Source organism: Elephas maximus, chromosome 3, assembly GCF_024166365.1.
Source record: "Elephas maximus indicus isolate mEleMax1 chromosome 3, mEleMax1 primary haplotype, whole genome shotgun sequence".
NCBI lineage: Eukaryota > Metazoa > Chordata > Mammalia > Proboscidea > Elephantidae > Elephas > Elephas maximus.
This window is the reverse complement of record NC_064821.1, coordinates 1,134,300-1,148,875: the sequence shown is the minus strand read 5'-3', so window position 1 is coordinate 1,148,875 and position 14,576 is coordinate 1,134,300. Positions and strand designations below refer to the sequence as shown.

General features: G+C 58.2%; 1 protein-coding gene across 9 annotated transcripts in view; it reads right to left on the bottom strand.

The window, feature by feature from the left end:
• Positions 1-14,576, bottom strand: part of DAZAP1 (DAZ associated protein 1) — a 28,595-nt gene extending 14,019 nt beyond the window's left edge. For 2 of the 9 annotated variants that reach the window (XM_049876156.1, XM_049876160.1), the window contains exons 1-5: positions 14,344-14,576; positions 4,689-4,729; positions 3,871-4,037; positions 3,595-3,660; positions 528-638 (exon numbers count right to left, since the gene is read on the bottom strand). In XM_049876156.1, coding sequence (XP_049732113.1) covers positions 528-638; positions 3,595-3,660; positions 3,871-4,037; positions 4,689-4,729; positions 14,344-14,372 — 414 coding nt within the window. In that variant the 5' untranslated portion in view covers positions 14,373-14,576. The other 7 variants (XM_049876159.1, XM_049876155.1, XM_049876154.1 and 4 more) reach the window with 7 other exon arrangements.

Sequence of the window (14,576 nt, the reverse complement as noted above, 5' to 3'; positions counted from 1 at the left end):
TACTCCGGGCCAGGGCTGAGCAAAGGTAGTCCCATCCTTTCTTCTACCCCCAACCTCGGCCAGGCCCCCACTCTGCAGGACAGCACCAGCCCCCGTGCTTGGGAAAGGCCAAGAACATCCTCAGGGTCCCATCAGGACTGGGAGAAAGATAGACCTGGAAGCCTGAGGGACACGGCCTCAGAGGCCAGGCCAGCTTCCACAGTCGAGCCAAATGAGCCCCTTTTTTCCTCAGACATGAAGACCTAATGCTTGGCACTCGTGGTCTGGGCAAAGGACCCACCAGCGGGCCCAGCAGGTTCATCTGCATTGGCCTGGGGAGCTGCAGGATCGCCGCACAGAGGAATGAAGCGTGCACTGCAGGAAGGATGGGTGTCTGGTCTTTCCTTAGTGGGTGAGGGAATAGAGAGCACTACTGGAGGTTTAAAAGCCCCAGGCGGTAGACAGTCCCACTACTGCACCCTGAGAATTGGCCGGTGAAGGGCATGTAGGAGACCCGCCGGTACCAGCTGGCACAGGAAAGCACTCACCACTCCGAATTTCTTGAAGTATTCCCTGAGCTCTGTCTCACCACAGTTGTGAGGAATTCCGCCAACAAATATTTTATTTGATTTACTGTTATCACTTCTGGGTCCTTTCTGCTGTTTCAAAAAGGAGAAGGCGTTAGTTCACTAGGGGCCTCAGAACACTTCACACGAGTGGTCGTGACATACCCTTCCCATTGGTTTTAACTTCAACGATCCACTAAAAGCGTCAGACCAAAACGCACCTCTCCCCACACACCAAAGAGGCTAAGTGCCAAGAGCAACCAGCAGCGTCTGGAGACACAAGCAGACTCTGTCATCTCTCCAGAGACCTGAGGAGATGGGTGCTCACAGCTCTGTGGTGCTGGGTGTCAATCCAGCTGTACCTGGCATGCCACCTGTCCAGTTACTCTGCCACAGCGGATGACACAGAAGTCCTGCAGCCCAAACCTAGGACTTGGGAACATGGGAAAAGAAGGTGTCGCATGACCAGCGCTGCAGAGGTGGTGACAAGAGACTTTCCCTGACCCTAAACCCAGGTCACGCATCGAGACCTCGCCCTGTGGGGCTGCTGGTGAGGCCGTCTAACGGGGGGACACACCCAGGCCCCTACTCATGCAGCCTGTCTGGGGAGCATGTGTCTTGCTCCCCACACCCAAAGCAAACGTAACTAGCCACCCCTTTCTCCTGGCCTTTCACGTCCAACCACCCCTTTTCCTTTCTACCCCATGCCCTCACTGTGCTGGGAAGAGAGGACGCCTACGGGGCTGAGGGGGGCGTTCTTATCATGACTGTGGTGATGAGTTCAGAAGCCCTCACATGTCAACGTGTACCAAGCTGCGATAAAGCTGGTTTACCAGATTGTCGTAGCCTACTATCCCTTAAGGCTGTTAAGAAACGAAGAATAGATATCAAGCCCCAAAGGGAATAGAAGTCTTGGTTGGACCCTCGTTTGAGAAGAGCAGCTAAAGGAGACAGATGGGGGGCAGCAGACGCCCCACAGGTGGGTGTGGGGGGACAAGGGCATGGGGGCTACCTGGGGGGAGTGATCTTAGGAGATGCAGGCTAAGTGTTCATGGTGGCACATATGTATAGAGAGCGAGTTAACACAAGTCACTTGGCAAACTCTAGCAGCTGCTGAGCCCAGTGTGGGGTATCCAGGTGTTCTGCAGGTGTCCTGGGCAGAGCAGCTGTCGGGGACAGGGCATACCCCTGGTTTGAGAACCTCGGGCCAGGACACGGCAGGTCCAGGTAGCCCACACAAGACCACAGGTAATAGGACTCGGAGCGTCCCAGGAAGGGCACCTTACAGTTTTACATGCATGCAAGCTGCCGTCCCTCGCCTGATCAGAACGGATGGATGCCCCAGCCATAGGGTTAAGAAGACGCCACCAACGTCTGGGGTCCTAAATGCTAACAAGCGGCCATCTAAGATGCATCAATTGGTCTCCACCCACCTGGATCAAAGGAGAATGAAGAACACCAAGGTCACACGATAACTAAGAGCCCAAGAGACAGAAAGGGCCACAGGAACCAGAGACTTACATCATCCTGAGACCAGAAGAACTAGTTGGTGCCCGGCCACAACTGATGACTGCCCTGACAGGGAGCACAACGGAGAACCCCTGAGGGAGCAGGAGATCAGTGGGATGAAGACCCCAAATTCTCATAAAAAGACCATACTTAATGGTCTGACAGAGACTAGAGGAATCCTGGCGGTCACGGTCCCCAGACCTTCTGTTGGCACAGGACGGGAACCATTCCTGAAGACAACTCATCAGACATGGAAGGGACTGGACAATGGGTAGGAGAGAGATGCTGATGAAGAGTGAGCTAATTATATCAGGTGGACACTTGAGACTGTGTTGGCATCTCCTGTCTGGAGGGGGGATGGGAGGGTAGAGAGGGTTGGAAGCTGGCAAAATTGTCACGAAAGGAGTATGGAGTAAGGTGTATATAAACTTATATGTGACAGACTGACTTGATTTGTAAACGTTCACTTGAAGCTCAATTAAAAAAAAAAAAAAAAGAACACGCCACCAAGCAGAGATCAGATGGTGGAGCTGAGGGAGCCCGACAGGCGGGGCTGGATGGAGGTCAGGAAAGGACAAAACAAGAGGCTATGCTGCCGAGTGGGGGTGGTCAGAAGTGGGCTGACGCAAATTTTCTTGGCTATAAAACACGCAGTGCTTTACATCAACCCGAGCAATCCTCCACTTCTCCAATGTCAGCAAGAGGGCCTTCTGGGCCAGAGTAGCAGGGATGGGGGTCTGGGGACCATGGTTTCAAGGGACATCTAGGTCAAATGGCTTAAGAAAACGTTCTGCATCCCACTTTGGTGAATGGCGTCTGGGGTCTTCAACGTTAGCAAGCAGCCATCTAAGATGCATTAATTGGTCTCAACCTACCTGGAGCAAAGGAGAATGAAGAACACCAAAGACACAAGGTAAATATGAACCCAAGAGACAGAAAGGGCCAGATAAACCAGAGACTACATCAGCCCGAGACCAGAAGAACTAGATGGTGCCCGGCTACAACCTACTACGGCCCTGACAGAGAACCCCTGAGGGAGCAGGAGAGCAGTGGGATGCAGACCCCAAATTCTTGTAAAAAGACCAGACTTAATGGTCTGACTGAGACTAGAGGGACCCTGGAGGTCATGGTCCCTGGACCCTCTGTTAGCCCAAGACAGGAACCATTCCCAAAGCCAACTCTTTGGACTGAACTGTAAGACAGAAAATGATACTGGTGAAGAGTGAGCTTCTTGGCTCAAGTAGACTCATGAGACTAGGTGGGCAGCTCCTGTCTGGGGGTGAGATGAGAAGGCAGAGGGGGACAGGAACTGGCTGAATGGACAGTAGGAATACAGGGTGGAGGGGAGCGTGCTGTCTCATTAGGGGGAGAGCAGCTAGAAGTACAGAGCAAGGTGTGTATAAGTTTTTGTGTGAGAGACTGACTTGATTTGTAAACTCTCAAAGCACGATAAATAAAAAAGAGGGCCTTCTGTCGCTCTCAATCTCAATGAGCAAATAGCCAGCTCAAAGCCTCACCCTCCCGCAGCCCAGCCCCTTACCCAGCCTTCTTTCGGCCGTGTCCTTTCCGGCTGCATCCCCCGGGGTGTGCATGGCTTTGGGTCGATCTGCGGTAAATTCCAAACCAGGCATCGTGAGGAGGAAGCTACTTGCTCTCACACAGAAGGTGTTAGCAAAGCAGGCAGTAGCAGTCATAAGCACGCGTCCCCCCATCACCCGCCACACCAGGCTAAGCATCGCCTGTGCCCTTTTACGTGGAGCCCGTGTGAAGAGAGCCAAAGGACAGCAAGCAGAGAGAGCCCAGAAAGAAGACTTACGTTCCGGCCATCTAGGGTGTGTGGTCTGCTGGCCAGCACCGTCCCCACACAGTTTGGGTCTTTAAATTTGACAAACCCAAAACCTCGAGACTGGTTGGTGGTTTTATCTTTCATGATAACACAGTCCACAACTTCTCCATATTGGGAAAAGTAGCTGCGTAGTGTCTCTGCTCAGAGAGTGGGGACCAAAAACAGAAACACACAAAACCAGGGGATTAAGCACAAGTCTCACAGAGGGCACGTAAACACACACGCGCACACAGAGACACGCACACTCACTCCTAGTTTATCAACCTTGCCAGAACAGTTTGGAACTAGCAACTTTTAAAGGGGCGCATGAGTTGTTCATTTGGGAAAGACAACAAGTAAGGGATAAGGGAGAGTCATTTTATGTCCATTATAAAGGCCCAGGCCCAGCACCCAGGAGGGTGTGGTTTCAGGGAGGCTACCCCAACAGCGACACAAACACCCCCTTCCTCGGTTCTGAACCCCACGACTGCCAGGTAGAACCAGAGCTGGGGAGGGCAGCTTTAGCCCTTGGTGTGCCTCCAGCCCTCCTGCCTCCAGACCTACCTGGGCCCTGGCTAGGAACCGGCCGTCTAAACCCTTCCCTGGAACACGGATGTGAAACATCAAAACCAACTCCGGCAGTTCCGAAGCAATGACAGCTGCATTCTGCCCCACCCAATTCCCAATTCAATGACCCAAAAATCCAAACAGAGTCACAGGGATTTAAAAAACACAGGTGGCAAGACGCTAAATCACACAGCCGAAGGCCCCAGGCATGCTGGGCTCCCGCCCACACAGGCTGCACCCACCTTGGGTTGTGCTCCAGTCCAGGCCACCCACGAAGAGCTTCCTGCAACACAGGATAAACGAGCGTTTAGTCAGAACTGATCCTCGCTCAGAAATCCCTCCTGTGGTCCCGAATCCACACCACGGGGCACAGGGATATCTGCAGACAGAAGTGACTCACCGGCATCGGGGGACAGAATGCCGTAACATGCAGGTGGCCACCACGCACCCCAGAGCCGTGCACACAGACAGAAGTGACTCGCCGGCATCAGGGGGACAGAGTGCCGTAACATGCAGGTGGCCACCACGCGCCCCAGGACCGTGCACACAGACAGAGCTGGACTGAGGACAGGCCGTGGCAACCACACAGCCAGGGCCGCTCTGGAGGGGCTTCCTCCGACACTCACACCTTTCACATGCAGAAAAGAACCTGGCAGTCTAGAGCATGAAGCACACACAGAGAACAGGAAGCCACTCACACCATACGAGGCGCACATCCACACACTCAGAACAGAGGCCGGGTCACAGGGACCCTCTGAACTACGCCCGAGTACACAAACAAGAGCCTGCAGCCAGTGGGCCGCCCCCAAAGCTCCAGGCGCAGAACTGGCACCCTACTACCAGCCCTGCAGCCTTAGTGATCTCCCTCAGGGCGAGCTGCATGACCCAGCCCAGGGTAGAGAAGTTCCTGTCCCTCCCCTCGGGGTACCTCACACCCCCCGGGGCGGCCCAGAACCCACCCCGACACCCTGGCCGTCCACAGAGCTGTTGACAACTGGCCAGGATGGGGTCCACCTCGGGGAGGGGCCTCAGGGCAGGCCTCACACTGATGGCGCAGAGCCAGGCATGTGTCCTCTGGTGGTGGCCTCCTGCCCCACAGTGCCATGCCGCCCTGCGTCCTGTTCACCTGGCAGTTCCAGCCCCCACTGGAGACTGCTCACCTGTGTACCTGCAGCACCCACACGGCCACCCGGTCATGCCCACCCAGGCCCAGGTAGTGGGAACAACAGATGAGAAAAGTGGGTCAGAGAGTGGAGCTACCAGGACCCCACTTACCCATCACTCCCGCCCCAGAGGAAGGGGTACAAGCAGCAAGGTCAGACACCCCTGACTCACCAGGACCCTGGCTGAGCCAGACCCGGGTGCCAACTGAACAGGCCTTTAAAGCCAGAGTGCCAAAGCCTCCCATGTCTGCAGCCCCCCACACCACAATCTGCCTGGAAGGCACAAAGCCCTCGCAGAGTTGATTACTGCCACCCTTCAGCAATCAAGAGAACTCGGGGTACAGGTACTTGTCCTCTACCACAGCACCCAATGACTCACTCAACAAGGAGCCTCACAAGGACGCCCACCGTCCCCTGCTGGACATGGCAAGCATAGGGACTAGTGAACCGCACCTGCACTGACCAGCCCCTCACAAACAGATGTGAGACCTGCATCCTTGTCTCCAAGGCCTTCCCACCACCGTCTCCCAGATGCCTCCCGCCTGGGTCTGGTCTGGGAAGGGTGAGAAGCCAGCTTGGGAGAATGGGTTTTGGGGGAACATGCTGCCCCAGCAGCGGCAGGAGCTGTCAGGCCTCATGAAGCTGAAGCCTCTGGTCTCCTCCGCACTCTCGGAACCAGGCCAGCACGGCCAGGACACGCCTGCCTCCTCTCCCTGCCAACCCTGGGCGCTTGTAAAGCGGGCTGGGGATTCTCCGCAGGCCTCACATGGGAGCAGGCAAGGGCATGCGCCGAGAAGCAACCCATTCACACAAAGACACGCTGCCTCTCCCTGCCCCCAATGCCTCCAACCCCACCATCAGGTACTGAGCAGGCAGCCCTCCTGGGCTCCCATGAGGAAGGAACCTGTCAGACCGGTCCAGGTCTGGGCCTTGGTGAAATACCACGATCAGGTATTAAGGGGGAAAGGCTGAGAGGACAGTTACCGGGGCAACTGACAACTGGAACTCGCCTGTGGATTGGAAGACTGAGGCTTGTACCCACCCCATGCCTCAACTCCAGGACAGAACCTGCAACTAAGGCCTGGCACGACCTCGGTCTCCAGCTCACATGACTGAAGGAAACGGTGTGTGCATATGCACTCAGGCACGCATACGGCACGCACACACAGGCACATATACAGCACGCACTCAGGCACGCATACGGCATGTGTACACAGGCACACATATGGCACACACTCAGGCATGCATACGGTACGCGCACACAGGCACACATATAGCACGCACTCAGGCGCATACGGCACGCGCACTCAGGAATGCACATGGCAGGCGCACACAGGCATACATACAGCACGCACTCAGGCACGTATACAGTACGCGCACACAGGCACACATACAGCACACACTCAGGCACGCATATGGCAGGCGCACTCAGGCATGCATACGGTACGCACACACAGGCACACATATAGCACGCACTCAGGCACGCATACGGCACGCGCACACAGGCACACATGCTAGGCACGCATATGGCAGGTGCACACAGGCACGCATACGGCACGTGGTCAGGCACGCATACGGCACGCGCACTCAGGCACACATACGGCACATGCACACAGGCACACATAAGGCACGCACACAGGCACGCATATGGCAGGTGCACTCAGGCACACATACAGCACACGCACACAGCACACAAACCGGGTAAGATGGGGCAGCTGGGGAGCCTGCTGGGTCAGGCCTGCGGGGACAGTTGGACCATTCCTGCATCGTGTCTGTAAGGTGGGAGCTGTAGGAGGCTCCTGCCTGCTGACTGTCAGAATTACATCTCCTCAGACATGATGACGCGTCACTCCTGGTCCCGGGGGCACCGCCCGGGACGTCTTATCTTTATGGACCTGCTTGTTTCAAGGGAGGAAGATGAGCTGGAGCCAGCACCAGGCAAGGGGCTGCACACAGAACCAGTATCGGGCGAGACACGTTCTCCCCCAGAAGGTTCGGGGGGCCCCACTGGCTTGTGCTAGCAGGGTTTCACGCCCCAGTGGCAAGGCCCTTGCAAGAGCCCGGTACCTGGCATGAGCCCGGTACCTGGCACAAAGTTCAAACCTGTGAAAACAGAGTGGCCCCGGCTGCCACCCTCAGGAGGTATAAACACGGAAACGGGAGTGGACCTGCCATCACAGCACCCCGGCACAGATGCGGCTTCTGGGCAGGGCCTGAGACCCAGATGCCTTTCCATCAGTCTGTTGCCCGGTGCAGAAGCAGCTGGCAGAGCTCTCACACCCGGCCGGACACAAGGAAGCTGGGGGCCTTAGTCAGCTCACTTGGGATGGCACTGCCAGTGGACCAGTCAATGGCCGAGTCCTCCCAACGACAGCCTGCTCAGGCCAGAAACCCGACTGGGCACCGTGCAAAGCTAAACTCTAGCGGGTATTTACAAACTGGCTGACACGGATTAAAGGATAAACTAAAAACACCCAGCTCTCCAGCCCCTGCTTGGCCTCTGAAGTGGTCTGGTGGGCAGGAAGTCACCACCTGGCTGACGGTGCCCCCAGAGCAGCAGCTCTGGTGTGGGGCACACTAGCTCCCCTGGCTATCACACCCTTTCCCAGGGCAGAGTCTGGGGCAGAGCCCTCACCAAGTAGGGCTGTTGTCTGAGCCCTGCCCACCTCCACCAGGTCTCCCTAAGTGACCTCTGTGAAGCCCCAAGGCCTAAAATCTGACCCGGCGACTCTCCCTACCCCCAACCCAGCTCTGCGGCAATCACACACAGGCGCACCCCGAGTGGTGGGCACTCTCATCCTGGGGCCACCAGCGCAGGTGCCACTGAGGGTCCTGCACTACTGTATACCCTCTCCTGCCTGTGGCACCCGAACCCACCCTCAGAGGACTACCACCCCGGGATGACCATCACCCCTGCTCTGTGTACTTGAAGGCAACCGCATGGTGGCTGCACTAGGTACTGAGGCCTCAGAGAGCTTCCTGTGTGCCTGCACCGACCCCCACTGGCACCAAGGGCCTGTCTCCCAGGCAGCACATGGCAAGCTTCCCAGTGACAGGCCTGCCACACCCTGGGGCCACCCTGCCAGCCTGGGCTGAGGCACCCCTCCTTCGGGCCCAGCACCAGCCATGGCCTGCCTGGCACAGAACAGGCAGCCACCAGAAAGGACCATGGTAGCAGCTTCTGGAAGACGTTGCCTTCCCCGGCCCTGGCACGACCTCCTCCTCACAGGGGCAGGAAGCAAAAGGCCTGTGACCAATCACGGCTCTGCCGCACGCGTGCCTGTTCATAAAACACAGAGCTTATGCTCCAAAACACGTGCGCCTCTCTGAGTGGGGACACAAAGGACCGCCCTCTGAAGGACCTTGGGGTCCTCAGTTTCCACACACTGAAGTTGGCACTGGGAGCGGCACGGGACCAATGGTCTCTCTTATGAGGACTTGCCCAAGCCACATTGCCAGGGTTGGAATGTGGTCGCTTTCACCCCAAAGCACTGCCCCACGGGCTGTGAGCCTTCACCCACCACCTGCCCCTGCGGCCTCATTCCCTTCTTGCCCCCCAATGACCGTGGGGCCACAGGACCCGAGAAACCCCACACAAACTGCTGTGGGCTCCAAAGGCAAAGCCCTGGCCTGGCACGTTCACCTGGGCCCAACTGCAGCCCACGGACTCCCCAGGCAACTCCAGAGCTGGCAGGTCACGGGCCCCAGGCTGGGCCGAGAGTTCTGTCTGAGGAGAGCGGGTACAATAGCATCTCCAATCAAGTCTACGGAAGGGACAAAGCTGCGCCAGGCCAGCGACTCTCACTCAGTCACGAGGGAGTAAAGCTGCCCCACGTCTGGGGCTGACTCCTCACAAGGGCCACATGCACAGTGGGAGGAGGGATCCAGTCCTGACACACCCAGTCCCCAGGTGACCTTGGGCAAGTCCCCTGGACACTCTAAGCCTCAGTCTCCCTAACCTGCAAGGGGACACAATACTGGCCCTGGCATCACTGCCAGTGATCCTCATGAGCCAGACCCCGTCCTCCCACCACGATCCCGGCTGTGGGGACGGTTAATGGTGATGGCTGACCAGCACGATCAACACATTTAATGTCACTGAATCGTACATGTAAAGGTTGCTGAAATAGCAAATGTTTTGTTATCTCACAGGAAGCGGTTCAGGAAAACATTCAACACCACGGGCAGTGTCTAAGGCTCAAACCGCACCTGACACAAGCAACAAGTTTCACAACCACAAAGCACAAATGGCACAGACACGGTGGAACAAGGCCAAGAAAAGCAAAAAAGTCTCAAAACGTGCTTCTCAGCCAGGGGTGACTCTGCCCCAGGGGACACCGAGTGATGTCTGGGGATGTGTGGTTGTTACGACAGGGCGGGGGGGGGGGTGTTGCTACTGGCATCAAGTGGATGGAGACCAGGGATGCTGCTCAACACCCTGCAATGCACAGGACAGCCCACCTGAGAGAATGATACAACCCCCAACCCCTGAGTCCACAGTGCCACGGGGGAGACCTTGCTGCTGAATAACCCGAAAGCAAGGGAAGAGCTCTGGACAGGACCCTCTCTCCTCCCCTTGCCCTGGAATTTCCCATCACCTCCCACGATCACAAGCAGCAGCCTTCTCCACAAACCCCAGCCTTCTCCTGTGCTCCTGCAGGCATCTGACCCACCTCAGCGCTCCTGGGACCTGCCGTCCAGGCCCAGCCTGTGACCACTGCCAGGGACCTGCTCCCAAAGCATTTCCAGCACCTTTCCCCAATAACTGTGATCACAAAGGACCCAGACCTGCCACCTGCAGACCACCCTGTGTTCTGGACGTCCTTCAGCCATCGTCTTTCCCCTGCCGCTGGGCTTGGGGACACATGGATGGGCTGCACCCCATGTCCTCGACTCTGACCCCCAGGCACTGCTCTGCCTCCCCTTCCAGCCGACCTTCCTTTCTCAGTGACACCTTCCTCAGAGATGCCCAGCCCCCCAGTCCTGGGGGGACCCCAAATAGAGGAGCCCAGCAGATGAGACAACAATGAGCTGAAGCATAACAATGACTGTGAGGATGGTGCAGGAGCCGTGAGCGTTTCCTTCTGTCATACACAGGATCAGTACTGAGTTGGAACCGACTACACAGCACCTGACAACAGCAGAAGATAAGACACTGTGGCGAGCCCAGTCCCTGCCGAGGTGCCACAGCAGACACTCGTATGACACCATGGGGTCCAGGGGGCACAGGGAGGCCCCAGAGACACTGCAGGGGGGTCTGTAAGGACCTCCTTTTACCTGAGGTGCAGCATTCCAGAGACTCCGAATGGTCCTTCAAGGCCTACGGGGCAGCAAGCAAGGCCTCAGGCCACCCCTGCCAGGCACGGCCCCACCCCCTCCGACAGGGCAGCCAGAAGGTGCTGCAGATAGGAAGGAGGGCGGTATTTGGTGCCCTGTCCCACCGTAAGCCCAGCGGCCTCCCTCCCTGGAGATGCCCCTCCCTGGGGATGTCACCGGCACCTCTGGCTGGCTTTGGAAATGAGAGCACACCACGAAAGCACTGTCTTCACCAGATGGTGCTCCCTAAGCCGGCTGGAGCGAAGCCGAGGACAGGCTCAACCTCAGCAGTGCGGGTCACTGAACCAGGTCTGGGACACAGCTCTGGCCTGCAGCTGGGACTCCAGCACAATGCTGTGGACCCGAGAACCACCCGTCCCACCTTACAAGCCTGAGGCCCACTCAGGCAGGGCTGAGGTGAGCCCAGAGCCAGTGGTGTCATCAGAGATCCCTCAGCCCTTCAGGCCCTCACGAGGTCCATGCTGGACACACGCCCACAGCTAACCACCGAGGTCTGCCATAGGCGGCTCCACGGGGCCACAGAACTTCCGGAACATCTGAGCAAGGAGCTCAGAGTCGACCCTGGATTTCCTATATAAGTTGGAGACGCATTTCCTATATAAAATAGAAGCTGGTGTTTCTCTATAAGGTGTTAAAAACTTGCTGGGGAGGGGTTTTCACTGGTTAGATAGCAGATAAGAATTACTTCGGGTGAAGGGAAGGACAACACACTACAGACGAGGTCAGCACAACTGGATGAAACTAAAGCAAAGAAGTTTCCTGAATAAACTGAATGCTTCAAAGGCCAGCGTAGCAGGGGCGGCAGCTTGGGGACCATGGTTTCAAGGGACATCTAAGTCAACTGGCGTAATAAAAGTGCATCCCACTTTGGAGACTGACTTCTGGGGTCTTCAACGCTAGTAAGCAGCCATCTAAGCTGCATCAATGGGTCTCAACCCACCTGGGCAAAGGAGAATGAAGAACACCAAAGACACAAGGTAATTATGAGCCTAAAAATCAGAAAGGGCCACATAAACCAGAGACTCCATCAGCCTGAGAGCAGAAGAACTAGATGGTGCCCTGGCTACAACCGATGACCGCCCTGACAGGGAACACAACGGAGAACCCCTGAGGGAGCAGGAGAGCAGTGGGATACAGACCCCAAATTCAGGTAAAAGGACCAGGCTTAATGGTCTGACTGAGACTAGAAGGACCCTGGTGGTCACGGCCCCCAGACCTTCTGTTAGCCCAAGACAGGAACCATTCCTGAAGCCAACTCTTCAGACAAGGATCGGACTGGACCATGGGATAGAAAATGATACTGGCGAAGAATGAGCTTCTTGGATCAAGGAGACACATGAGACTATGTTGGCATCTCCTGTCTGAAGGGGAGATGAGAGGGCAGAGGGGATCAGAAGCTAGCCAAATGGACACGAAAATACAGAGTGGAGGGAAGGAGTATGCTATCTCATTAGGGGGAGAGCCCTCAGGAGTACATAGCAAGGTGTGTATAAGTTTTTGTATTAGGAACTGATTTGATTTGTAAACTTTCACTTAAAGCACAATAAAAACCAAAAAAAAAAAAAAACTTGCTGGGGGTAACCTGTACTTTACAATTCAGGCTGTGTGGGGGACCCACCTGGGTGGGGAAAGGGCCCCAAGCAAAGCAGGGTGCCTCAGTGACAACTAGAATGCCAGGGTGGAAGGAGCAGCACCCCCAGGGCCTTGAGTCTGTGCAGGGTGGAGGGTGCCACTTCCAGACCCAGGCTCAGATTCTGGCTGTGCCCTTCCTGAGTGTGTGCGTTGGGGGAGGGAGGCCCTGCTTTGCTCTACTCAACTTCCTCACTGCTAGAGCTGGGGTAAGAGGACCTCCCTCCTAAGAGCTGCTGTTGGGGTGAGGGGCCGAGCTCTCAGCACCTGGGCCTGGTCCCCCCAGAGCATAAGGGAGGATGCCACACCCTCCTCCTTCCCTTAAAGGCCACTTCTCCGAGGTGAGACAGCAGGGCCCTCGGCCCTTGCCAGCCGAAGGCTGCTCTCTCTGGAGGCATACATCCATACACCCCCAGAGATCTGCTAACTGGCCTGTCAAAGTGAGTCCCATGTCATCACTGCCTGTCCCCCCATCTCCTAGGTTCACATCAGAAAAGCCCCAAGTTTCACCATGCCGGAGAAGCTGGAAGCCAGGGGCTTTCTCCTGCCTCTCTCAAAAGTGTTTGCTTTCTGTTTCTTGGTGTGAGATGCCCCCAAAAAGCACTTTATATTCACGAGTGTAACCTGTAGCCGGGGAGGAAAGGGAGCCCAGGAGCCAAGCGTTCACCAGTCAACGACTGGTCCTCACCCACCCAGCACTCCAGGCTCGCTGCCTCTGTCCAAGGCTGAAGGCAGCCGCCTCCACCAAGAGCCCCAGGCCAGGCGGTCGGCCCTCCTTTTCACGGAAGAACTGAACAGCCGGATCGCTGACACCGTGGAAGCCCGGCTCCCGGGGTCCCCGCCCGTTAGCGTCAGGCAACGGGGGGCTTCGCCACAGCAAACCCCCCCCCCCGCTACAGCGGCGCCCCAGCCTCGCGCCTCCTTTTTTTCTTTATTTTCAACACACGCGATGCGGAGGCCGCAGCAGGAAGCGCTCAAACACAACAAAAACAGCCGCCGCCGCCATCCCGGTCAGGTGGGGCCGCGCCGAGACGGACGCGCCGCCGCTCCGGTGACCTTGGGCTCCGACTGCCCCGGGGGCGGCCCGGCCCCCGCGGCCCCGACCGCGGCCCCGACCGCGGCCCCGGAGGGAAGGAGGCGGCGGCGGCAGAAGCGAAACCCCCGCCTGGGCCGCCACGTGCGCCGAGGCGCCAAGCTGGGGCGCCCCGGTCCCCGCCAGGCCTCCCTTACAGGGTCTCCCCCAAGCGGGGCGGCGACCAAAGGCTCCCAGCCCAGGTCCCAGAGCCGAGAGGTCGGAGAGAGGCGCCCCAAAGCCCGCGAGGGCCCCGTCCGGGACCCCTTCCACTTCAGGGAGCCGGCACAAGGTGCCCCGGGCGCCCCAACAGCACCAGTCCGGGGTCCCCTCAGTAGCGAAGCGACAGGGACGCCCCGGGGTCCCAGAGGCCCCAGTTAGGATCCCCTGGGGCGGGAAGTGGAGAAGGGGGTCCCGAACCGCCCCGAGCACCCGCCCGGGCCCCCCAAGCCCACAAGTCGGGAGGCAGACGCCCCGACCCCCGGGCTCCCGCTCGCGTCGCGCCGTCAGGAAGCCGGGGAAGGGCGCCCGTCCGGGGTTCCCCGGCCCGCAAGTCGGGGCTCGGGCATCCGGGGCCCAGAGGCCGCCGTCCTCCGCTCCCCGCCCGCGTGACCTTGAGCGGGGCGGGCCCGGGGGCGGCGTTTCGCGGCCCGGGGCGGCGGCGGCGGCGCAGGCCCGGCGCCCGCCGGTCCTCACCCGATCTCGTCGGCGCCCGAGTTGTTCATGGCGGCGGCGGCGCTCGGCGTGCCCGGACCTCCTCGCTCGCTCCCGCCTCCGGAAGGTCACCCGCCCCGTCGCCCTCTCCACAGCCGCGGCCCGGATCTGCGCAACGGCGGCGGCGGCGGCGGCTACTGCCTCCTCCCCTCAGCGCCAACGGTCACCGCGCGCCCCCGCGCCCGCGCCGCCGCCCTGCACACGCCCGGGCGCGC